Source organism: Prenolepis imparis, unplaced genomic scaffold, assembly GCF_030444845.1.
Source record: "Prenolepis imparis isolate NDT839.2.m4 unplaced genomic scaffold, iyPreImpa1.0 SCAF_7, whole genome shotgun sequence".
Classification (NCBI taxonomy): Eukaryota; Metazoa; Arthropoda; class Insecta; order Hymenoptera; family Formicidae; genus Prenolepis; species Prenolepis imparis.
In genome coordinates this window covers 2,550,266-2,578,104 of record NW_028141165.1, presented here as the reverse complement: position 1 = coordinate 2,578,104, position 27,839 = coordinate 2,550,266, and the positions used below count along the sequence as shown (strand labels likewise).

General features: G+C 42.0%; 2 protein-coding genes across 20 annotated transcripts in view; one reads left to right on the top strand and one right to left on the bottom strand.

Annotated features, from left to right (window-relative positions):
- Positions 1-27,839, bottom strand: part of Heph (polypyrimidine tract-binding protein 1 heph) — a 381,098-nt gene that overhangs the window by 247,994 nt on the left and 105,265 nt on the right. For 11 of the 19 annotated variants that reach the window (XM_083042016.1, XM_083042017.1, XM_083042018.1 and 8 more), the window contains exon 3: positions 13,624-13,674. The exons of the other annotated variants lie outside the window; for them this stretch is intronic. In XM_083042016.1, the coding sequence (XP_082898142.1) occupies positions 13,624-13,674 (51 nt within the window). The remainder of the gene's footprint in view (positions 1-13,623; positions 13,675-27,839) is intronic. 19 annotated transcript variants of the gene reach the window in all.
- The window catches only part of LOC145938413 (esterase FE4), a 139,409-nt gene that overhangs the window by 66,778 nt on the left and 44,792 nt on the right, over positions 1-27,839 (top strand). The window lies entirely within an intron of this gene.

The window sequence follows — 27,839 nt, the reverse complement described above, 5'->3', positions numbered from 1 at the left end:
ATGCATACATCTCGTGTATATTAACGTTAAAATATTTTTAAACTAATTAATCGCAGAGCGAGACGTATAACACACATGTATCTTAACGATTTAATCATAGATATTGTGCCACGTGTATATCGTCGCGTACACATTTTAATTTGAGCAATTTATTCCTCGCGAGATGCAGCAATAAATTTCAAAAAGTAATACGCACACGTGTTTTACGCGACTCTAATTTGATAAAACCCACTTCCGTGTGTTATTTCGAAAGCAGATGGAAATCAAACACGAGCCTTAATTTAATTTAAAAAAGTACACGCAAATAGATCGCGCGGGTAAATATTGAGGCGCGTTTTTCGAACAACAACGCGCATTTGCCGCGATAACGGGGCCGTCCGATTTTCACTGTCGATCACGGAAGCGTATTCAAATCCGCATTCAAATTATACAATAAACGCATTCGACGCTGTGTTATCGTTACCGCCGATCTTCGCCGATTGCGCGACAAATCAAATATTCTCTCTGGTCGACGTACCGCGATAAACTCGACTCGACACATGTTTGTGATCGAATTCATTTCAGAGATTAATTTCGATGCGGACAAAAACGAGGCGCGCGAATCATATCACGCGCGATGACATCCCAATTAAGACTGCGCGGTCAATAAAAGGTTAATCGAAACCGGATACGTACGTTAATGGCATTCGATACGAAACAGCCATTCCGAGTGCTATCCTGTATATGGATACTAACGCGAAATTTATCATCAATACCGCAATACGCGGCACAAGCTTTTATTTTCTGCCAGTTTATTGTATATGTTTTAAATGTCGAGGAAAAATCCCGTTTGTGCGCTCGACAAACCAAAAGTCAACGTAATGTCACTTTATTCGACGGATAATACGCCCGCAAATTGACGTTGCGAGACGCGAGATGAGCGAGATCCGCAACGATCGGAGGACAATGGAGGAAACGCGAGCCACCAAGTCACGCGCCTATATCGGGGATTCCCCGTTTGACAACCGCTCGACTGTCCGTTGAACTCTCTGTAACGCGATTCGCTCGCATCGCTGCATCATTTATCGCGGCTGAATGACGAACGAGCATCTTGCCCGTCGAAGATCGAGGGACATTGAAGATTGAACGGGGAAACTTGGAAGGTAGAAGCCGGAGGAGGAAGGGATACACGCGCGAGATCGGAAAGGAGGACAGCGGCGACGTTGTCGGGAATTGTCCTCAATATTTAATTAATTCCGTCGCTGCTAAGGGGTTTATTCCGGAAAATTGAGTCGGGTTAGGCTGGGCCGGGTTTCGCATTCCTGACGAGACCTGCGGCTCCCGCACGCGCGACGGAAAGGCCGGAGGGACCCGTCGAACAGACTTTTGACGGGTTCGGGTGTTTGATCGCTCCGCGTAATTAGTGGGCTACGTGACGACGAACTGTTACGTAATATCACCGAATCGTCAACGAGTACGAACGCGATATCATAAGAGCATATATTGAATAGTAAAGCTCAAAGAGTAAAAAAACGTAATTAATTAGTATATGTATATAATTAAGCCTGCTTTAGACATTTTAGATTTACATTTATAATCTTATGACACGGAAAATATTTGAAGAAAAAAAATATAACCGCGTATATAAAATATATATTAAAGTACTTATATTTTAGAATATGCGACATTATGCTGATATAACGATATGATCGAGCTGTTAGAATCTCTCTTTATAAAAAAAAAAAATGCACAGGATCTCTTCTTTGATGACGCGCTAAATGTAATATTAAAGATTATACTCCATTTCATATTAAATGTCGGATTTTTTCTTTTGTACAGCGACAAGCGTAACATTTTAAGCTACATTCTAGATAGCTTGTACGCGAATCGCACCAATCTTTTTTTATCATACAGTCGAGCGAAAATTCACGAAAATTAGATGCCCCGTCCCGGAGCGGAGGTACATCGCGGCCATTCAGTTCTTTTTAATTTCGCCCTCGTCTATTATTCTATCATCGCTTGGGGATCGTAGCGAGAGCCAAATGGAGGCGCGCTACGCTACTCCGGATGGGACTCCCGTGTGGATGTGCCGATAATTCCATGAATCCGGAAACAGCGAGTGCAGTTCTACCCGGAGCTTCTGGAGAGCCATTACCCGGATTACTTTCCCGGCGGTTTTCTATCGGCGGTACACTCTTTCGACTCTTACGCGTCCCGCATCGTTTGAATGCCGCCTGATTGATATAGAATATCGAACGTGTATATCGATATAACTCGTTTTCAACGCGATTCTCGCGATACGCCTGATTTCTCCCTTAAAGATATATACGAACGTGGGCGCATTTAACGAATGAACATTCAGAAAAGTATACAAGGGTCAATTCAGAGATCTGTGTTCATTTAACTTTCGTGTATCGTAAATGTAAAATACCGCGTAAAGATGATTGCGTCCTCTCTCCTTTCCCTAATTTAATTGCAGTTTATATACAAATTTTTTAATTAGCAATTAGAATAATTAGAAAAGTATGTCAAGGTGATTCTTGATATGTCGAATTTATTAATTAATTGATTATTTATATTATTTAATTTATAATTAATTTATATTTTTTGCACTATTATTAAATTTCAAACGAAATACTAATTAAATAAGTAGAATAAAAAAATCGTTTTAAAGAGATAAAATAAAATTCAGAGAGGAGTAAAAAAAATTAAATTTAGCAATTAAGATTGAAACAATGTGACAAAATCAATGCGATTTAGCAGAATCCTAGAAAGTAAATGCATATAATGGAAGAATCCGCGAAAATCTTTGAAGATGCCATATAGAAGCACCAAGAGTCAAAGTCGAAACATCTACGGGGAATAAAATTTAACTCGAGGCATTGACACGTTCCTTTCGTCTCTACGCATGCGATATCCCTCGGGATTAAATAGGAAGAGAAAAGGAGACGAACGCGAAACACATCGAAAAGCCAAGTTCGCGCAAAGACGTTCCGGTATCGATATCGGAAGCGAAAGCGACCATCGCTATTAAAGTATCACCGTTGCTCAAAGTTGCGAAATACTTCGTGAGGTCGCTGCGCCGTAATATAATTTATCAGGGAGTTAACTTGTTAAAACTTAGAAAAGTTATATCTGTCAGAGCCGACTTTAATGCCCCTTCGCGAAGAGAGAAATGAAGTAACACGTAAACTTATAGATTTGTACGCATACAATCGAGTTACAAGAGGATCCGCCGACACAAAACTCCCATATTTCTTTGCATTTATATCTCCAATATCATCAATAATGCAGGATATTATGAAAGGAGGTTTGCGGTTCACTTCGGCATCGTCAATGCGAATGCCGTCTCCTTCGACAAAAATTCAATCCGCCGTCGTTCGCGATGTTGAAATTTTCAGAGTTTACGTTTATTCTTAAAAATCTCACGTTCCACATATAAAATTGTCTCCCCCAACATTATCGTCCCCTCTAATATATTATCTGTTTAAAATTTATATAATAATTCGAACGCATATATTTCATATCAAGCAAAGTGTCTGCCGTATATAATCTACAGGAAACTTTGCCGAAAGGCTGTTGCCCCGAGGATTCCAAAACAATGCATCAAAATTCTTAAGAGCGATCATAGTGACGGCAACATTTCCGAAGAGACGATTTCGCGTCGCAGGTGCTATGAAACACACAACGTCTTTTCCGTACACAATCTCATAAGGAGGGTCGAATGAGACCAGTTCACGGGACGATCACACACACACACACACACACAATGCGCGTGGAGGAATAATATGTTTCGTACATTAGTCACGAAGGTATTTCGGGAGGTCGTGAGCACGACGGGACGGATATGTACCCGGAGCCTTTTCGTACACGTGGCGCCCATCGGAAAAGCCATCAGTGAGCAATAAAGAACGCCCGCGTCGCCGTTCGCATAGTTTTGACGTTACGTCTCTCTTGGTTATTCCGCGTTTCCACGAAGAAAAGACTCGTCACGGCGCAGAATACACGCGTTACATCTCTTTACCCCGAGACGATCTCTCTTGTCCTCTCCCGCGAAGAAATCGATGGCGCAAAATTTATTCCCTATACGATATCGTACGTAAAAATATTTCCTTATCGAAAGATTTTTTTTTTCTTTTTTTGCGAAAAACGAATCCGTCTCTTATCACAAACTCCTTGCGAGAGCAGATTTCTCGCAGATGCAGGACGTTTCACGGGGCAGAAGACCCTGGTCGATATACGAAACGACCTGTAACGGTTCCTGCGAAATCCGTCTGAGGACTAACGACGCGTGAAAAATCGCTAAAAATCTCCGGCAACGAGTGAAATCAAAACTTTGGCGAACTTCTCCAACATCTGCGACGTAATAGTTCCCGTTGAGAGAGAATTAACCGGTTATTAGTTATAAAATTGTGCACATAGGCTTTCAGGCTGTACGACATTCGCTCCAATCGGCGCTTCAAGAACAAAGTTAACCCGAATCGGCGCACAGAAAGTTCGAAGTAAGTTATTCCTTTTCATTAAAAAGATTTCTTCTACGACTTTTTTTATGGCGCGAAACACTCACGAACTTATTCTCGCCGCTTCTGGCAAACTTTGATTCAGCAATACTCTTTATTCATCACTGATAAAATCGATACGTTGCAAGGATAATGTTTAAAAGGCAGAAATCATGATTTTTTTAGCGTAAAATATTACGGAGGGCAAATTAAAAATTATTATCATTACAGAGACACATAATATTTTTATCTCTCGATATTATATGCAAATTTCAATCAGTGCTATCGCACCAAATTTAATATAAAAACGAAATTTGAGAAATTTGAGAACTCAATTAACCTCTTATTATATCAGTAATACATCCAATATTATGACAATAATATCGAGTGATGTATTAGCAACGTGACCGAATTAAGATAAAGAATTCAGTTAAAATGGAAACGCTTGGAAATTACACTCGCGTGCGAACAATCACCCAGCGAACGATTCTCCTGCGATGAGAAGCCGCAGGTAAGTCCTCCCTTGCTAAGTCCAGGTGCGACCTCCGGGAAAGCTAACGAACCCGCGTCTAAAAGTGCGATGCTCGATCTGAAGTTAGAACGACGCCTCCCGCTTTCCTTCGACGAGGACCCTCGACGACCACTCGTCAATGCTCGATAAATTTTTCAAATCGACGTCCACACTCTAGAAACGTGTTGTGAACTCGCTTGGGGAGAAAATCGCGCAGGGTCATTAGGGACGCATCGAGTGCTTTTCTTGTTGCGCCTTACGACATGTAAAAAACACAGCCGTTCGCTATATTTTTATCATAAACGTAAGCGAGGGGGCTCTACAAGTTACATATTAAAATTGCTGGAAGAGAGAGAACGCGAAAGAAAAAATTCGCGCGACGATGAATGATCAAAGATAATTTATGTGCTTGTATGCCGCAAGTAAAATACCGCACGCTAAATCCTATGAAATATGCAGGACACATATAGGTATATATTCTGTTCAGGTAAATATGCATTAAAACGCGGGATGACAATCATGCGGAAATTATGAAGCTAGGTGCCCGAATAAAATAACGGGCGAGTGAAGGTAAACGAAAAAATAAAAAATAAATAAAAAAAAAAAAGAAGAAAAAATCTCAATCAACGTAGACATTACCGTCGCTTCAGGTTCGACAAACATTGATTAATAAAACCGACGCTAGGTGAAAATTATAATTGTCCCTCCACGGTGACTATTTTTCGCGCGTATATCGTCCCGCGGGAACGTGGTGCTTTTTCCACTCTCTCTCGCGTCGCACTGCTGCCCTTCTGCGAATTTCCGCGTACATTTCCCGCTCGCTAATTGAACCACAATTTCGGCGACAATTCAGAGCATTCGACCAAAACAGAGCGATTCCCAATTCACGCGTGTCCCTCTTTCCGCAGCGTCCTCTTCAATTGCACTTACTTGCACATTTTGCTTCTAAAATAAAATTGACAAATATTCGTTTCTTTTTTGTGCCAAGAGAGAGAGAGAGGGGGGGGGAGAGGGGGAGAGAAAAGAGACAGAAACATTGTGATAAGCGTAAAGAACGGACTGGATAGAACGAACCCAATAAGCTTTTCGTCATATCATTTTTCATATCACTTGTGCCGTTCTTTTTCGGTTATCGGCCAACACGAATGAGGAGACGGGGAGGGAAAGCTTGCTCGCGGCATGACGAATGTTTCGCTCGAAACCGCGGCTGATTTACGAGCTGATTTACAGTCATTCCACAGAGACGTTTTAACGATCGGCCAGGAGCCGCGGAGTGTCACCCCGGCGCGGATGGACCTCGTCGTCTCGCGCGCGGGTCTCGATTTTAGTATCCGATTTAATGTCCCATTTAATGCACGCGCGCGGAAAATAATAGCCCGCATTATCGGCATATACCGCCGTAATAAAAACGCGCCACGCGAGTCGAGCCGAGCCGCGCGATTAACAATCATTACGCAATCGATTGGGCCGATTCGCCGAAGCTTTTAATGCGCGCGCCCGCCCCCGACTAATGGCCAACTTTTCGGATCCTCTTTTGTTTCTTTTCTCTCATAAATAATTTATTATAAATGTTTGATAAGTAATTTTCGCGCTAATATTGAAACTGAAAATGAAATAGTAATCAATCAAGCCGACCGACGTCTACTTGTCTTTCTATACGTCGAGGAAAAAGGAATAGAATAAATTGAAACTTTATAAAGCGGATATTAAAAACAAATTAAATATATAGGAAGAATGTACCGTTCCTATAAATAAGTAAGACACGTATAAAGATAAAATACAAAATTTACAAGTTTACGATGTAGTAAAAAGGAAATATGCAGCATGACACTAGAACTTAAGAACAACAGAAAGGAGGAGGGGGAGAGAGAGATAGAGAGAGAGAGAGAGAAGAGGCAGTTGTGCTTCTGGTTTGCAATCACTTAATCGCAGAAGCGGGAAAACATCGGGGAAAGACCGACGACGGGAGGAAAAGCGAGCAAAGTAAGTGAGCGAGAGTCGAACCGGAGTAATTACGGGCAGTGAACTCGCGCGAGAAGTAGCATCTCGCGAAATAAACGCGAGTCACTCCGGTGGCGATGCAGCAGAAGGAAAGAGAGAGAGAGAGAGAAAAGAAAGACGCCCGAAGCATCTCTCCTCCACCCGTCGTATATACACCGTAAGAGCCTCTGCAAAGTGGAAGTCAATCAGGGAAAACGGCGCGAGTGCAATAGCTTTAAAGAGCCTGCTCGCGCAGGTAGAGAAATTAAAGAAGCACCTTACCACTTTCCTCCCCCTTTCTTTCTCTCGCAGACGCAGACGCGCGACGTTTAAACTTTAATCTTTTCCGGTACGCGCGAGTAGCGAAGAGCGAAGGGCCGTTACGAGCGGAGAAACAAAAAAAAAAGAAGAAGAAAGCCCTTCGAGGGAATTTGTTAGACGGCGGAATGTTTCTCCGTAACGCGCCTCTACTACAGGGAAGAAGAGAGAGAGAAAGAAACGCACGCGTTTTTCTCCCGCAATTCTAATATTTAACTCTTGCGCAACCGTCGTTATTTAGAAAGCAACAACATCCGTCGCACTCTGTTAGCGTGTGAGAGAAATACGCCATTTCTATATATAAAATAATGCAAAGTTCTTCGAGAAATATACACGAGAGACAGACACACGAATCCTCTCTCGCGTGCGTTGGGAGTGAAACTCTTCTTCAGAATTTTCAGCCACGATTTGTATACATCGACAAGCTGTTCGCGGATTCTAACGGATGTACATCTGTTTACGCGCAACGCGGATGCGATGTAACGGGGTGCGTAAATTAATTATCCTTGCGTAAGTACCGGAGATAATTTAACGGATATTAACTAACCCCGCTTTCCAGAGAGAGAGAGAGGGTGCCCCGTTAAAGCTACTCCGCTCCCGCAAATGTTCTATGAAGATTATTAATTAATTTGTATTTGTCGCGATCGTTACGAGCGCGATCGTCGTTAATAGTCGGCCAATCAGGATCGGGCGACAACTTTCGAATAAGTCTCCCAATCAATTTAATTGAGAACGTTAATTCCGAATGAATAATGAGCCCGAATGACGTGTCGGAATGCGATAGAAGCCTGCTTCATTATTTTAGAATCCTTCGTGTAATATTAAATTGCATTAATCCTCGATAATGATTCGTTTATCGACACAAGAGTGAATGCTCGCTTTAGTTCGTCATAAAATTTTTATATAGACAGAAATCTTTCCGATATTAATATATATCTATATTTCGAGGCGATAATATGTCTACATTACGATGAGAAAAATATGTAATCGACGATTAGCCGTATCCTGTATTGCGAAAAGAAGGAAAACAATAACTGCATACGCAACACGCACCGTTTGCATTAATAATTAACATTCGTATCGTGCACGCATAATGAGGCATTAATAAGCTATTAAAACAGGACACAATCAACCGTGTTACATAATTAACATTTGCACCACTGCCCCGTCATAAAATATTAATACAATAATTAATCCGTCCGTAATTGCGCGGGATTTATGTTGCCGTATCGTCGCGGGCGGAAAACATGGAAAACATCGCGCGAGTGGTCAAAAATGCGCTAGTCAGTAGGCAAAGAGCGTGATTCGAAACGCCGGAAAACTTTTCTTCGAGATTTTTTTCGTCGATCGAGCGGGAAAGAAGAGGAAACGGCGCGAGAAAATTATACCGCGGATAAAACAGTTTACACACAGTGCGTACGATTAAGCTGTCGGAAACGCAGGTGCGTGAGCGAGTTTTAAAATTTATAGCCGCCTACAAATTTCCACGGTAGTGTAGTACAGCAGGGTAGGATACAGCCTCCCGGATTAATACGGGGGCGCCAATATAACAGCGGGCACAATGGCAGTCCCTTGACTTTAATATTAAGAGGCACTCAAGACAGCCCTTTAAGCGAAGGGAGGTCGGCAATTGGAACGACGCACACGTAAAGATATATAATTTCGCGAGCGCGTTCATTTTTATTTATCGTCAATTCGTCTCGCAGGAAAAGTTCGCGGCGATTAATGGCTTAAACTGAATCAGACTGAAAGAAAAATTAATTCAAACTAATAATTCAATTCCGCGCGACGCGACAAAGAAGCACATATGGAGACACCGTTACGTAACGGAATGACCCGGCGAAGGTGATCCGACAGCGCCGGGCCTATTTAAAGCGCGCGTTTAACGCGTCTTGAGGCGCCGGGGGTCTCTAAATTAGAGCCGCCTTGTCTTGGGCGAGCGCGCGAGACTGGATCGTTTCGTGTGAAAAAGGAAGAAAAACCCTCAAATTATCGTGTTTACGAGCGCGATGACTCTCTCCGCTGACCTATCGTCGGCGAGACTTCGGTTTATAGCCGCAATGTTACTCTCTCTCTCTCTCTTTCTCTCTCTTCCGGTAAAAATAATACAACCGAACTTAACGGTCGTCTCTGAACAAACTACCGGCACATATATAAGAGAGACCATAAGCTGGACAGACATCCCGCGCGGCGAAACACAAATTTAATCCTCTTTATATTATTACCTAAAGTATATTACGCTATCTCAAGAGCGCGCAGATATATCATAATTTATTCACTACCTTGTTCATCTGTGTTAAAAGCAATTCAAACTTTTATTAGTTCGCTCGAATTTATTATAACAGCATTACCGGAGAAAGGAAATGAAATATACCCGCAGAAGCACAATATATATGCGCTGTCATAATATGACGTTTAAAATTCGAGAATCCGTTTAAAGAGCATCAAGTGACAATTCCCATCCCCCGCGAGTCAACATGACGGTGATCCGGCGACGACGAAGAACCGAACGACGAAGAACCGCGACGATATAAAACACAATGGAGCAGAGGGGGTTAGGAGGGGCAGGAAAGAGGAAGATGATAGTGTATATACGCGAGCTACTACGACCGTAGCGAGGGTTCTTTATGGGCCAATAACGGGGACGTGCGTCCTTGTCGCTGTAAATTATTAGGCCAGACTCCCCCCTCTCGTCCCCCTTTTCTCGTCGCGCCTTCAACGAGCGATAAAATGCGGCCAGGTGATATCTGTAGCTAACCAGACTGCAGATAGGTACGTACACCCGGAAAGACGTGCTACTTCGCGCGTCCGTCCGGCTCTCCTCCGGGGACTGGTCCTCCCGTGGGAAGATAACGATTAACTCCGACGGTGTCGTCTTCGGCGACACCGTGTATACGTCGTAAATCCTATACGCGCACGGTTTTGTCGGAAGAAAAATTCTATTAGATGCGTCCCGTAGCACGTTCATCGCTTACGTCACGAGGCAAGATGTATACACGGTGCAATTTATCTCTCGGAAGGGAGAGACCCCGTTGTGTGTGTCTCTCTTGCTCGTCCCCGAGTAGAGCGCGATGTTTATTAGCGACTGAGATTATTTATCGTTAACGCGAGTGGCATTTACACATCCGCAGAGTATGTTGCTCGGAAATTTTACTCCAAACGTAGAAAGAGAGATTCTTGACTCTTTTGAAAAATTGTCGATGAAATCTGTTAACATCTTCCCAATTTAGAAGAAAAAATGTCGAAAGTAAATATATGTAATGAGCGATTAAATTTCGCGAAATTTGTCGGCGTTGCCAAAGAACGAGCGGGAAGGAGTCAAGAGTTACCTAATGTTGCAAGACTTGTGGGTAGGCTGGTGCTGATTAAAAAATATAAATCGCATCTCTCGCGGCGACTCGACGTGAGGCAAAACCCATCGCAGAGGACCCCCGTGGTCTTCGGGGTATATTACACTCCCCCACGGTGCACGTCGGCGACGACGGCCCTTATATTACGACTCTGATCTTCGAGGCGGCGACAAGAGACGCCCACTAATTAAAACCTCTACATTTTTAAATCCTACACGCGATTCCGTCTCGACGAGCATCTTCCAGCGATAGCGAGCGTATCAGACGATTTAAAAGAAAGAGTAATCGCAAAATATTTCGTTCGCAGAAAACGTGCGACGATACTGAACAATTATTCATTGAAGTATAAGTTCTTAATTAAAAAACTGCCTCGTATATTTCATACAAAATATTATACCTTCCCTGTGCTTACAATAATACGAAATTAATTCAAATTTAATATCCATTATTGTATGAAATACTTTCTAGAAATGGATATATTAAAGAAAGAAAGAAAATTTATTATCCCACCCAAAAAGAATTTCATTTTATTTAACAATTATAAAATATGTATATTTAGCGCTAATATAAGCGCGGACGGGAAAAAAAAATACCTTTTGTATCGCCTGAGATAATTAAACATAAATAAAAGAGACCTTTTTTCCTATTAGAGGTACACTGCGAAACACACAGACGAACGAGCAAGAGTCCAAACGAGAGTTCAGCGTTAATCAACGTTAATGGAACCGAGATCGAGTGTCCCTTTTTGCGGCAAGTCGACGGCAAACGAAAGCCGTTTTCTCTTCATTCTCTCGTCTGGATAACGCATTTCTCGTCGAGCGAATTGTCGGACGAGTGCGCGCGCGCCCGTGTTGTTGCCTGTCTACGCGCCCGGTATTTATTCGACGGAAACCATAGCCGTAACTACGTTTCCATGGGAATTGTTTGGCAACAGGTGGGGAAAATTTCCACGCACCGGCTATCCACCCCCACCATCCGCGTCCTCCATTCCCTCCAACCCCGGTGCATCGGGCTGCACGATAACGCAATTTCGTTCTCGCCGGCCATCTTCCGACCTTGCTTCCCGATACCGAGGATGCTGGCCGTCGAACCAATTCGCCATTCCGAGATACGAGAACCGCATCCGCGCGGGAAATCGACGATTGTTCGATGCGTGCATCGAATTGGAGAAATGCGCTACCGAGAATCGAATAATTCGATGATATAAGAGAGAGGGAGGGAGCGACAAAACTATCGCTTTTCAATTGTAACATATTCTATGTTACAGATTACAATTCATTTTAAGTAGATTTAGTATATATTTTATTTTTTGCGCTCTCACGAATATATTTTATAATTATTATATAAAATAATTTTTTTTCTGGACTAATAAATTTTCTTGTATTTTTTGATATATTATTTCTAGAATCTGCCATCAAATATTTATTTATCGTTTGTGACTTTTATTATTTATCACGAGCAAAAGATAGCGAGCCAGTTAAGTTAATTTAATTTATAAATTTGCTGTATCCATACGCAGAAATTATGTGAAAGCGTTTAAGGAATCGTGCATAACGAATGCATTTTTTTCTCAACGAGTCTTGCTGAACGGAGAATAAGTCATTTTATAAAGCAGAGGGAACTAAATGATTCATGCTATAAATTACGGTTATTAGTCGCATAAACCCCCAACACGTGCTCGACACGTCGTGCTGGGTCGAGTCAGGCGTTACAATTAATTTCCACGGCCTCGTTACCGAGATAATATGTTTGCGAGGGGACCATCGTGTATCCTGAGCGCGGCTTTTCGTAATTTCCAAAAATCACCCGCCTGCAAGAAACATTTGAACATAACGACAAACGATTGCGGAGTGTCCCTAACGTGCCTTATCATCGTGTGCTTCTTTCATTGTGATAAAGAGAAACGTGGTTATATGTAAAAAGTCCATCAGATATCTCGTAATGTTTGCCGAGAGAAGAACTTTTTTTTTTTCTAAATTTAATACGTCAAATAAATTGCGACTCTCCCACCCCTGGTGTTACGGCACAAAAAAAATTAAGCGCGCGTGCACAGATCGAATAAGGTTCTCCAATATTTATTTCAATCTCGAAATGAGGGAACATTCCGCATTCGCGGAAAGTACCGGTGCGGAGGAGAGCGAGTTATCGCGGCCGAGATTTTTAGACGAGGCATCGTATCCGTATATGCATATCGCGAGGAGCCGGAGCTTCTCTGCGCCAAGCTGTGGCGATAAGGGAGCGAGAGCCTCATGAAGAAACCAACTGAGACTCGGAGCCGCCCCTCAGATTGAGGAACGCAATTCCGTTTTGTAAATGCGTAATGCCGCCGCGGCCGTTTCCTCTCTCTTCGAGGCAACGATCCTCCGCCGGGTCTCGCGCGCAAGAACGCGTCTCGGTCGTTTTGGGGGTAACCGACTGCTCTGCACCCCCCGGGGTGCAATCGGTTATTTAGAATTTCGCCATCGCTCCTGTGACACGGCCCCATCGATTTCCCAATCGTCCGCGCGCTCTCGTTTCGAGCTCGTTTCCCGTTGCGGATGGACTTTTTACTTACTTCGGGGTGAACACATTCCGGCAAAAGCGTTTCCCGCAATTCGCGAACGGAAACGAGCGAGCTTTGCCGATCCGAGCAGAGTTTTCTATCTCGCTCGCTTAATAAGCATATTTCTAATCGAGAGAATGGCAGACGGAGTCGTATAAAATTTCCCGAGTGCGGCGAATTGATAAATTATAAAATTGCGTACATGCGAGAATCATAAGAAAAATATGCATTCTAATTTAGAGAATATTCGTGAATTAATTTAAATTTAAAATAAATTTTCTTTTTAATCAGTGATTAAGCTTTAAATACTCGATATAATCTCACTTTCGATGAAAGTGGCGATGTAGCATCTCGATGCTAAACTCGTCTAGCAAAAATCCTCTCGACAACAAATCGCCATATCCAGCGAGGGAGATCTTTACGAAATTTTTGACCTTAACTCACCGGCTCGTATTGAAGTCTCTCTTGTCTCTCAAGAAATGGAAAGAAACTCACCTGAAACAAACAGAAGAAAAAAGGTCAAAATCGATCGACAGCAAAGTGTCAGAAATAGAAACAACGCTTTGGCAATACTATATTATTGCTGAATTAAATATTTAAATAGATAAACAAAGAGAAGATTATAAATATTCACAAATGCTAAAAAATACAAAGTAAGCATTATTATCGGTAAACGTGTTATATCTGCAAATTTTGTTAATGAAAAGTCGTCGTAATTCCGTTAGAAAATTTCGCCCCGAGTTCTATGGCGATTGCTCTCCTTACAAGATTTACACGCTCCAGGAGCGACGAAAAATTCCTCGAGTTTGAGGCGAGAAATTGGCGGAAGTTTGCCCAAGTCCGGAGGAAGCACTGGATGTAACCGGATCTACGCTAAACGCGAAACTTTCGTAACTGTCGCATAAAGCGAACGTAACGTCACGGCAGATTTACACGCCGATATTTCATGATAAAATAGATTTAGAGCTTGAATATTGTATTATAATTTTCTAACTAAATCTCAAATTATAATTCCAAAAAAATTAGAACCTAATTAAACTTTTTTTAACAGCTCGAAATTCAAGAAGAAAATTAACACCCTAATATTTGAATTAAAAAGTTAAAGCTTTCTAAAAAGATTCATTCAAAAGATGATATTATATAACTAATATAAAATATAAATTTTTATTATTATATAAGATATAATATTTCGATCAGAAATATTAGTTTTCGAGTAGCGAATTGTATAATTCAAATATAAAATATAAAATAAAATAATATAAATGAAATAAATTCGCAAAAATTACGGGCACAATTTTAATATTTAAATTCATCACTATTGTTTAAAAATTTATAAAATCGGATATTTCCCGCTTTTGTTTCTCATTCAATGCGCGAGTCGAAGAGAATGAGAATGAGTCAAGTGATACTAAAAAAATAAAAAAAAAATCTCGAACGATTACGTAAAGCGATTCCTCAACCTTATCGGTAACGCGATGACAGCCCCAATAATTCATTGACGATTCGCGCGCAGTCATCGTGGCTAAGGGTTTTATCGGCGACGCGCGCGCAACGAACCGTTACAAGATTTGTCACGGTCGTGTAACAGGTGCCCCGGAGGCTGCGTTCCCGGTGCACGTTTCATCATGCGGCGCGCCGTACACGCGTTGCACGCGCGTTTCCACCGCGCCGGCTGTCGCGCGAACGTGCGTGTCTCTCGCGGCGAATCGCACGTGAGTAGGTACGCTCCGCATTTCGTTGCATCACGACGCGACACGTGACAGCGGTTTTGCACCGTCACCGAACAAATTAACTCGCGAACAAAACGACCGCCGTGCACGAAATTAAAATACGCTGCGAAAGCAGCTATTACAGCACTTATCTATACGCGATATTTATATGGCTCCCGCACACGCTGCTTGATTATAAAATAGCACGTTTTATACAGCTTATATAGTTATTTTATTAGTATTTTTATATAATTATTTTGATTTTTTTTTTATTTCAATTTTTACATCGTCGGATAAAATTTCCTTCATGAATAATGTACAATATGTACAAAAATGCGACAAATTGGTGGATGGTTTCGAATAATGCGTGCTATCACGTACTTTCAGCGGTTTAGCTCTCGAAATTATATACAAGATTTATTCTCGCGTCTTCTCTCGTACAAATTTTCGTGATTAAGTAAATGCGAACGCTGTTATGAACGTCGGTTATATACTGTCATCAGAGCTTCCTCGAAATTTTCCCAGTGTCACCTACAGTGTTTTCGCGCATACTTCACAGACTAAGAAGAAAAAAGAACGGAAAGAAGGAAGAATGGAACGAAATGCAAGGGAGGGGAGACTCATATTGTGCTTCGTTAGCGCCAACAACGAACGTCCAACAGTTCCGTAGTCCTTTGCACAATTCCGACGTCGCGAGAGGAAATACGACGACGAAGAAGGATTCAAAACGCCTCGCCTCCGTAGGAAGGCGAAGGCTGCGTGAAGCGAGGACGTTCCAGGGATAACTTTGCCGATCCAACTTGTCCCGGCCAAAGCTGCAACTTCCACAGTCGAAGTTTCCGCGACGTTGCTGGTAGCTGCCGAGAGACAGACGGGGAAGGACGCCTCTCTGAAATTGTCTGTTCGAGTCTTGCGTGCGACACGCGACGCCTAAATTTAGCGCGTTTCGCCGGCGAACTCTACGTCAACTGTCGCCGATTAATCCTCCAAACAAATTATTTTACGAGCGGACAATATATAATACATAAGGAACATGTCTATGATAAAAATAATTCTGTATATCGTTGATTCGTTTCAGAGAAAGAAAAAATTTTTAATAGCGCGAGCGCACTAATAATTTCTCGCGTTGTATCTCGTGTTATTTGTCGTCGGCCCCAACATCGCGATCCGAGGCGATAAGCGCCGCAAACGCGGAAATCAAGGGGATGGCAAATTTTACAACGGTCACACCCCATCGCTATCGGGGAGAGAGCGTAAGTTTCTCCCGTATTTAACGTAATTCGCGGTGGCACCGAGAAAGCCGCGCGCGGTTTTTTAATTAAAAGTACCGCGCCACTATTATCTCACGAATTTATAATCGCGCCTATCCTTTCTTCCTCCCTCCCTCCCTTCCTCCTCCTTCTTTCTCGTCCCTTCAACACGCCGCGGAAGTCGGCCTTTATTCTCACGGCACGAGACCTTATATAATGAGCAATAATTCAAATTTCTATGCTTTCTACCCTCGTGGTGCAATAAAGGTGGAAGAAGAAGCGGCGAGCGTAAGAAACAGGAATGTCTCCATCACGAAGCAACATATTTTCTTCTTAACAAGATTTCTCGCGGTTATAATAACCAATTGGGCAGCGTTTTACGTTATTATACCGTGCTGTGGAGACAGCATTTTAACAAACGAATTCTCAGAACTGTGGTACCATTTGCGATTATTTATTTTTAGTATTATTATTATTATTATATATCCACCGTAATACCTTAATATTTTGTGACAGATGAATACCGGATATTTTTTTTCTTTAAGACGACACATTTTATTTACATTTACAAATTGTGAGAGTTAATTTTCTTTAAGATGGAACGACACGCAATATATATTATCAATTTACGGTCGCATCATTTATATCCCGGCTGCTTAAAAAATTCGCAAATATAATCGACGCGGAATAGCAACTCTAACAACGTATATCGTGACGAACAGGGCCACGAGAATTGCTGCTGCAAAACGCGAACGTGCGTTATCAAGTAATGTAATCCTCGGTCGAGATAACCGATGGTGGTCGCAGTTACTCGAGCTGCTGACACGAGGATCGACGAAACGGTTCGTTCGCTGGAAGATTCGAGTTGTCAGAGAGGAAAGGAACGAAGGTCGAGGAGAAAGTGCAAAAGAACGAATTTACCGGACGAAGAGGCAGGGGGAAAGAACGAGGGAGCATCCAACATACCCCATCCTCGCAAAATTTGCATGCTAATGAGACAACACGGTCAGGCCTTTCTCCGGTGCGACACCCACCCCGATGAAGTTTCAATTTATTCATGACGGCCGCCTTCCCTTTTCTCGAGATACATTATTTACACAGCGCGGAATACAAAGGGGGTCGGTCAGGAGTAAAAAATGAGGAGACTGATGTGAAAAGGCTCGATGGCCATTCGTTGAGAAATTGGAGCATATACAAACAAATTGTATTATTTAAACTGCCCTTTGCCCACGGGAAATTCATTTTTCGCAAATTATTAAATAACATTGCCTTACAATTAGTTGAAGATCTCTATTTCCATTGATTTATTAGATCTTCTATGAATTTCTAGAACTCGGACGTTCGCGTCAGGCTATCAGCAATTAAGGGGGATCTTTAATTAACAAAGAGACGTGTGAATTACGCAAGAACGAACGAAATGCGAGAAGGAAGTAGTGCGCAAGAGACTTCGACGAGAGGAGAGAAGGAGAATGCTAGAACTCCTAGGTTCATTGCACCAGGGTGACCATGAGCGCGATTCCTTTTAATTATACCGTCGTGACGCGACTTTCGCGAGATCGTATTTGTCAATCGGTCGATTAACCTTGAACGTCTATCAATCGGCGGGCTTTTTCTTAAACAGCTGACTGGACTCGGCTCTTAGCCGCTGGAGGATAAGGTAGAATCCAGGCTCGTTCGCCGACGGTAAGGAAGCACCCCAGGAAAACAAAACGATGCATCGTACCGACCAGAAATAAGCCTCCAGCAGCTTGTTTCCGCCGAAACAATCTTCCCCGAGAAATTACCTAAGCCTCATTTGAATATTCATAAAGAACACTTTTTTACATCTTCAACAGTCGTTAATACAACCCTAAAAACACAGAGACGTGTCCATAAAAAAGTGACTCAAATATTTAAGAATCTAAATTTTAAATCTCTCAAGCTTTCCCTCACGTGTCCTCTCTTTACAACACTCTCTTATCATTTAAATCCCAGATAAAAAATCCCGATTTCAGAGCATTGACGTATCGATTCACAATCTGCGTCGGCTTTATGTTCGCGGCCATCGAGATAGGCTCGTTTGAATCACGCGTGACCCGCTTCATCCTTTCATCCTCTTCAGCGTTTCAACTTTTGCCGACGATTGTACGCGCGGCCACATACCGAGCCACGATTTGAATTACAATCGGCACATCCCGCCGTACGTCCGTCCGTTCGACGCCTCTCGTTAACCACCCGCCATTCTCGCGTAATTTTATGCTAAATTTCCGCCATCGTGCTGTGCGCTCCGCTTTTTCCGTGCGCGCGAGTTTTATTTTTCCCTCTCCATTTTCTTTATTCCATTTTTTTCTCTTTTCTTCTTAGCGAAGCAACGAAACAACGCCCTGCCGGTCTATAGTCCCTTCCTCCTTCCTTTCCTACCTGCTCTTTTGTTTTTAAGTCTTCCTCATCTATCGCTCCTTTTTAATTCTTCCCCATCCCTCTTTCCTTCTTTTTCACGCGTCCCTGCGCCAGATTCCCCGGCACGATAACCAACGGATATTCGCCGTGTTCCTCGGAACAATGGCGAGGGGAGAAAGCCAAGTGGAACGAGAATTTCTTGACACGGCACTGGCTGGCCTTGGCCTTGGTGATTTCGCATCGTTGCCCGTCGTCCTGTGGTGGCGAACGCGCGTCTGGCGTTTTACTTGTACATGTGGGTAAAATAAATCGCCCAAAGTGCACGCCAACATCATCCGCGACAAGCGGACCGATAAGAGAAGTGAAATAAAGAGGACGAAATTTGTGTAAATAAAATATATTTGCGATGGTTGTATCGAAAGAGAACGTCGACGTTCTCTCATTAAGAGCTTCTTCACTTCCTAATTTGTACAGATCACGCCTGTTTCACACAACGTATCCGATAAGGAGAAAAAATCTGTCAGTTTATAAAAAATTGCGGAAAGCAATACGGTTTTACACTCAGAATCGATTGTTTACTTTTAACCCGCGGTCTCTTCGAGAGAGAAATACGAGAAGCAACGACCCCACGTTTTAATTTTATCACGTCGTCTTTCATAAAATTGCCATAAATCTTGAATCTCAAGACAAATGCGATCTACTCGAAAAAAAAAATGATGATGAAACGAGTAAAGTTTGCGAAGTTTAAAAAAAAAATAAACCATCGCGAATTCTCGCAATTACCTATTCTTTACCCGTGCACTCATCAAGAAACCAATTAACAAAACAGTCCACCCCTTTAACTTCGTTACGTTAACAACGCATCTAGAATGGAAGGGTTACAGATGGGCGAGACGAATCCAAACGAAGATAAATATCGAGATCCGAGAAGAAGGGATGAGGATGAAGCGAACGCAGCTCTCTTTGCCGGTTTATAAAAAATGCAACGCATCGGCCTGGATTTTCCCGAGATCGATAAACGCGTGCTCCATTCTTGATTGGTCTTTTAAATTCGTAAAAATCTTCGCAACAAGAAATTCGTTACGCGGGACGTGTAAAAGTCTGGAATAGAACGCGGCGCGAGATACTACGTGCCTCGTATAGTAACAGTCCATTTGGGCGGGAATAAATTTGTTTGAATGGAAAATCGATGACGGAATGAAATATGCGACATCCCCTTACAGACCATCTCTGAACAATGGACGTCACGTCGCGTGTACAACCGATATCTGCACATGCACACGCGCACACGCACACGACTCGTTTTTACCGCCACTTGTTGGAGCACTATACGCCATATGTCGTCGAGACGAACATGCGTGCGCCTCGGGGATACACGTGTGCGTGTACAGCCTCGGGTAAAAATCGGCTCGGGTAAAAACCAGCAGCAGCTGACGTTTAGCGGCGAGATATATCTGTCCTTTCCATCAGTTTCTTAATGTATCGCTTGTATCATCTTGTGTTATTCAATGATGTAAATATAATTGCATTCGAATTATATTCGATATTGCGATCATATTAGTAACACGTTAGTTTTTGTGAAAAGTTTAGTGAAAAATTCAAATGCTCCCGTCTACGAAGATGATATTTATCAAGACGCGTTTTGCCAGGAATGGTGGTGGTCCAGGGAAACGCCACTGCGACGCGTGTGGCCAACGAGTAATTTCACGGTAGGACATGACCGGACTCCTGAATCGGCTGGAAACGCGAGTCCAATTGACCTAACAGGTCGGGCTAACTAATTGGCAATTGTCGGCCGACGTTGCCGCGCTCATTCGTCTATCGCTTACGTCGAGCGTACTCGAGTCACACCTTACGCCCACTTTGCACTTTTCGCGATTACTTCGTCATATTTATTTTTAACTTTGAGACTCGAAGCGCGATAAAAACGAAAATTGCCGCAATTTTTTATCGCGCGGAATAACTGACAATTTACGTAAATTAAAATTTAATATTTTCTAGAAAAATAGTAAGATTGCATTGTCTTTTCTCAGTAATAACACGTTGTCTTTTTTCAGTAATAACAATTACAAAAAGTTGCGATCATCGCGAATAAGTATCTCTCTTTATAATTTTTTTCTAATTCATTATTGTTTTAACAGTAGACAAAATAATAATATTCGTAATAAAAGATAAAAATATAAAACTAGTTCTCCTACTAGAGAATTAAATCAGTTAAGATAATTATTATATAAGCAAATAGTTAAATATAATTTATTTTCCTTACTTAAATTCAATTCTTGAACTTTAAATAAGTAATTCCCACGTATAAATCTGCCATTTTTAGAAAATAAATTTCACAACCAATATATTTAATTTAAACCAAACTATTTAAATAATTATTTGCAATAATCTACGCTTTAAGATACGTCCACCATTGAGCTGTAACTAAAGATCGCGAATGAAGATCAACCGCGGTCGGCTTTATTGAGAAGCACTGCGTCGAGACGTACATATAAGGCGGCAAAAACTATCGAGAACCTGTCCCAGGACGGGCAGATTCGCCCTCGTCGAAGCGCTGGAGCGGACGGAGGGAACGAGGCAAGAACCGTGAAGGCGAACCGGCGAGCTTCATCATGGAACGAGACGATATTTCGGTCGAGCGCCCTGCGCGCGTGAGCAAGGACAGTAGATAAATAAATTTCGGACTGGCCTATTCCTGGCAAGAAGTAAATAATTCTCCGCGCGACGCTGTCGCGGTAAAAATCTATTCCCGGTGAGCCAGACAAATCTCTGGGAACGGATCACCGTATCAAATTTCCGGAGCGAATCCCGCCAAGTCACGTCGTTGTTCGCGTTATTGTCATTATTGCCATTTACAGGGTCAATCAGAGCGATCGTGACGTTCGGTCGGACGTGAGATTGCATTATTGTCCGACAATGTAATCGATAATCGTCAAAATTTCTTGACGATTGTGTTCCCAATCAAATAATCATCATTCTTAATTACCTTTGTGACCGCGAAATAGACGATCTGATTAATCCAGAATATTTTCACAGAATTTCGACAGAATAGTTAGAAAAGTCGAAGGCATTAGCTGGCCAATATCTATGTAGAGCTGCGTCGACTCAACTTTAATAATTCAGAAGTCTGACTGGCCAACGCGCCGCCGATGTGTCTAGGGCCGCTGCCAATGGCCTGCAAGTGGTCTCGTGCAGTTTTTACTGCACGTGCAACAACTACACCGACAATGTCCACGTGTCCCGAACACGAGAATTCTCTATTTCACGCAAAAAACAATATAGCAATAATCCTCCTAAACGGCAGTTCTCGACGCGCAAAATTTTTTCACGATATGCCACAACAGAATGTTTATCAGCTCTCATCCATCCTCATCTAATCTTCACTCGCCGAAATAAAACCCTCAGCTTCGTCGTTTGGTGTGCGGAGAATGCGATATCTACCAACACGCGCACGTACCGCGAAAATGACTCGATTCGTATGAAAGTTACGTATACAGTTATGGCCGTTTTATGTGTCGCGGTTGATTTCGAAAAATTAGATTTATTCTAAAAGGGTTGAAGTTTGGTTGCGCTGCGCGCGCGGAGTTACATAATTTGCCCTCTCGCCGCTAAAAGCGGGAGTTGCTAACTCGATTAAAAAATTGCACTGGCAGCTACAATCAGCGAGTCCGAAGGTTGGCCGTCCGTTTCCCCGGTAATTCCATCGGGGCACTTTGCGTGGGTATAGCAATTTTCGTTCTTATCCGTGTCAACCGCGCGGGACCGTTGGTTAACTGTGACGTTTGCGACCGCTAATGAGAATGAAGTACTTTTACCGGAAGAAATGGGCGTCGCTTTTCTTTCTATTTTTTTTTTTCATCCGCGCATCCATTGCCGAGCTCAAACTGAAATACGCCAGAAATTTGTTTGGCCGAACGTGACGCGACGGAAACAACAACATATACTTTCGAAAGCACTTGTATCTCCGAATGTTTCTTTTTCGCGTGTGCAGTGTGCGGTTCTGTCCGCCAAATAAAGCCCGCCAAAAATCCGGTCGTTTCGATGAGATGTAAAAAAAAATACCGCAGCTGTGTGTGTGTGTATGTATGCGTGTTTTTCGCCTCTCTCGCGTAACTGACAAAAAGAACTCGAAACGCCAACGTGAGGTCGATTGGCCCTCGGCCAGCAAACCGACGCCGTGTAATTCGATCATCGTGTAAACTTTGCGGTTCCAGGCATTTATGTAATTCTCGCCATTTCCTCCGCTACACGGTTTTCCTTTTAAGCCGAAGAGTCGATCGGTCCCGATAACATCCCTCGCCAATTTCGCATTCATCTGAATACCGGAGGATGACATTCCACGAATCGCGAACGCTTTCGGCCTCGGATTCATCGGTAACTTTATTTCGTCGACGCGATGATAAAGTACGAAAATATACGCGGAAACGTTCAATTGTACAAATATATAGCGATATAATTATCTCAATCATAACGGTAATAATAATATTTATTACGATATGTTTAAAGTTGTTTATTGCAATTTTATTTCCGTCATCAAAATTAATGTATTTCCTATTAATAAGATTCATTTAACGCTGTATGAAGAGACTGCTGCTTTACGCCGGTCTTCGTTGATACGATTAATTGGATTTAATAAACCATTCGCGACTGGGACCAGATAAATAATCCATTTTCGTATATATACATCGCAACATGCGCGTGAATCAATCGATAGCAACAACACATCTGCGCGGCGATCGCGCATTTGTAAATTTAATAATATTCATTAGCGAAACGTAGCACACTGGCGAATCGATAAATTTATGCAAAACATAACCCGAATATAATTACAATACGCATGATCGGGGAATAAAGGCGATTTAAACGAGATGGATTTTGGCACCTAATCATGTCGGTATTAAACACACACACGCCGCAAATCCGCTCACGCAGCTGGAAGAAATTTCAGAGAGAAAACAATTCGCAATTATTTAATAAATAAATTATCCGCGCGAAAACGTCAGCGATAATTTATTTTTCCTACGAATAATTCCTTCGGATTCAACGCAAACTCCAGCGTCGCACAAAGCTGCGCGTCGCTTTGTGTGTCTCGCTTTGAAATTTGTTCGATTTCGCATGCGACCACCAATTTGGTTAAGCAAATACGCTATCGATGGACCGATATGTATATATTTACCGGCGATCGAATAACCGGTGCGTTTTACGCGCAGGAGGGCAAAGAGATTGATAGCCGTTCGTGTTTTTTGGAAAGTCGATTAACATTTGAAGAGGGCGACGAAAAAAGAGGTATAGTTTCCCCACATTTTAAGTATAAAAACACACGCTCGCAATTTATCGCGGTTAACCTACGATTCTCCGAAAACATACAACCGTCACAAATATCTATCTCATCATGTGTATTTAAAAAAAAATAACATTCTTTTCTCATTCTTAAATTAAATACATCTCTGTCGCAGATTTATAATTCGCTTCGAAAGTAATTTTATTAAATCTTATCATCTCGGTAATTAAAAGATAAATATAAATAAGTCAGATTGTAATAGCAACGTGTTCAAACCGCGTGTTTTTCGTATATTTCGTTGGAACATAATGAAACCTGTTGAACCGACCGCCGTGAAAAAAACATCCATCGTGTCGCAATTAGAGAAACGGGATCTCGAGATTCTAGCCGATGATTATATCCGCGTAAGATTAGCGCGAAGTTACGGGTCGGCGAATTTTACGGGAGACGTGTTTTCGGCGACAAAAACGTGCGCGCGCGCGGACTGACTCATCGACCGAAAGATATTGATTTCTCCGGCACCTTCCCTGCGCTGGATAACTGATTAGGTCGTGTGTGTAAACGGCCCGTATAAACTCTATACGGAACCTGATGATTCGATCGATTCACCGTGTATAACTCACGCCATTCTACAACACCGAGATACAAATCACGGCGTATTTTTTATTTTACGCGCACAAATACGTTGTTTGATACGTTTTCATTTACGTCTTCATTTACGCTTCACCTCATGCGATAATATTTAAAAGTCGCTTTTGAAAGTCACGTGGAAATATGAAAATATTTTTCATATATTAAGTATAATAATAATTTAAATTTATATATATTATAGAGAGCAAAATTTTTATTTTTTATATTATAGAGAGCAAAATATTTCCTTTCGGTTTAAAATTACATCAGAAAAAGATCTCTGTACATAAACTTTTGGCTGATTTAATTCGTCATTAAGGTCGATCTTTAAAATTGGATGAAAAAACTGTAAAACAAAAAAATAAATTGAAACTGTTAGAGTTTATATTTAATCCCATTATTAAAAGATTACTTTTGCGAGAACGAGCTCGCGATCGGTATTAAATTTCGAGCACGAGCTTCGAACGACGCCGAACTTTCCATTATATTCGTGGGCCGAACACAATCATACGCGTGACGTCAAAAGTGTCAGACAAGGTTATACACAAGTAAGCCACGTGGAGCGGAGCGAAATGTCGATGAGGTTTCCGCTCGCTTGTCGACGACGTCTCGGGCATTCAAATTTTTGCGTATAAATAGAGGGCGGATGTCTTCGTCGCCTGCTTTGCAAAATAATTCGCGAAGCGCGAAACCTATCAGGAGGATTTTCTATAGTTTCGATTTACACAACGAGATCCTACAGGTGGCAACTCGCGTTTGCGCAAGACTTTGTATACATATACATATACACGCGATTAATAGAGAAATTTCACATTCGGCCTCACCGAAAACGCGTATCCGCACGAGCAAGGTTAAGGCTGAAATGAACGAAGGTCGCGCAACAGGCGGAGAGTCTCGATGAGTGATAAAACAAAAAAAATCGTTCCTTACACACGCGGTAACGATGAGTCGGAGATCTCTTCGATTCGAGACGTGTAATCTGTAAACAATTCCGATTGCGTAATCCATGATTACGTTTATTACTGTGAATGAGGAACTAAACGCGATAACGCGCATATAATCGCGCTTTTTATCTTATTATCTTATTATAAAGAAGATTTTCGATGCTGCGTTCAAAGATGCATGCATTTTCCATCATGGGATTATTTAATTTTCTTTACGTTAAAATATAGAAAAATAACGTCAGATGTTAATTAGAAATAAATACCGCATACACACGCGCGCAGAGATCGGACGATTTTATGTATTCGATGTTTTTAAAACACATCCGCCGTGAACATAATGACGTGGACTTTAAAAAGATTCCGTCGTACATGGTCGCTGAATTTTGATCGATCAAGGAAAGTATTTTTGCCCGCACACACAAAAGACGCGTCGTCCAGACGCTGACGCATCATGCATACGTTATTTTTTTTCCTTCTTTCTTTACCGATGGTTCTCAATCGTGAATCCTCAAGGTTATCCCGAAAAAAAACTGAGACTGTCAGTCTTTCGACTTATCCGATTATTCACTATATAATTGAACATAAAATATGCTTTGTAGAAAATCGAAAGCTTGTCGCTCAGAATCCCAAGCTCATTATCGCCTGGATATTTTCGTCGAGCAAGAGTTCTCAACACAGTCGAGATCGTTATCGATCATTCTCATTAGCTTCCCAAACAGTATCCCAGATACGTAGCTTCCACGTGCATCTTGTCGTCTGCCTGAATAATTGGCGATGCCGCGCCGTACCTATCTGTATCTGCGAGCTTTAATCTCGTACCTCGCGCAAAACATCGGCACTCGCAGCTGCAAACGGCTCGGTCCCCGTGCCTGCAGTATAACGGACAAATACTCGGGCAAATAGCCCGTATGCATATTTATATGCAATACCAGCTCTCGTTGTTTTCGCCGCACATTCGCCCGGATAATATAACGGGCCGTTAATATTTGCGGCGTTATCCGTGTGCGCGATGCAAAAGTGAATAATATGCCGCATTAGTCGGTCGCGGTAGGCTTATCGGCGACCGGGGCCGCTTATAATTATCGCTTTCCCGTCGGCGTTTTCAAAGCGCCGGTCGCGTTACATAATTATAACTTGCGCCCGAGATAAAGGCTATTTGACTCGCGTACCTTTTGTTAATTCGACAACGCGAATTAATCGCTAGTAAAACTAATCGATTGAGCACGCGCGCGATCGTTTTGTCGAACGAGGAGATACGCTTCGTATAAATATTTGTACGTCAAGTATTGCTGTTGAGAGTGCATATATATATATATTATACTCTAACAATAAGTGACGATCTTCAATGTTAAAAAGTTGAGAAAGTGACAAATGGTGACTAATTAAATTTTTACCTACGAAAGGAACCCTGTTTCAATAGAAAATTGAAGTGTGATAAAATTATCTCCTAAAATCGCTGTACTGGATAAAAAAAATTTATCAAAGCGCAAATTGCAAGAATAATATAAAGAATAATAGATAGATAGTAGAAATAGAGATAGATAGAGACAGACAGAGAAAGAGACAGAGAGAAGGGAAATTTAAAGAATGTCGAATCTTCTTGAACGATTTCGAATACAAGAGGCACCTGAGAGATAATCCTTTGCTCATCTTACTCATGATTTTTAAAATTCGATAAATGTCTGTCGTCGTCATATGAAAAACGTCACTGTGGGTCATTATGCGCCTGCACACAAAGGCAAGAAAAATAAAACATGCGAGAAAGAAGAGACAGAGAGAAGAGAGGAGCAGAGAGGAGGAAAAATAAAAAGGAAAAAATAAACCCGTTCGAGAGAGAGACTGGTTCCGAGAAATCATTACGAGTCCATCCAATCTCCCAGCGGTATCTCGTATTCTTCGGAGACTTCGATTTCACGACCTTGAAAGCATTTCGGGAAATTGTCCGAAGAACGGTTACGGGAGAGAAGTTACGAAAACGTGGCCCGCACTCTGAAACGCGCGCGCGAAACACGTGGTCGAGAGACGGGGACACGTGATCGATACTTTCAAAGTATCGTTAGTTTAGACAGCGGAAACTATCACGCGGAAAATTTCGGGATATCGAGTATCAGCGCGAAAGTATCGATACCGTAATATCGATACTCTGCGCGTGATGTAAACGGGCAGCTTGCACCCCGTATGCGAAAATATAGACAAAGTAATTGTTTCTTTTTTTTTTCTGCTGACAAGTTCACTAAAAGGCAAATGCTATCGGCGCTTTCCTATGTAACAAAACCACTTCATTATATACGAGATAAAAATTGACATAATTAAATCTCGAAAAATAAACGACAGATATAAATAGTAAAATAAGATATAAATAGTAAGGTGAGAAAAGAGGAGAGAGATCGAGCGCGCATTCGAACAGTCGAAAAATACGAGACGGACCGAGACATTACGCAAGAATCCTTAGGCATACACTTGA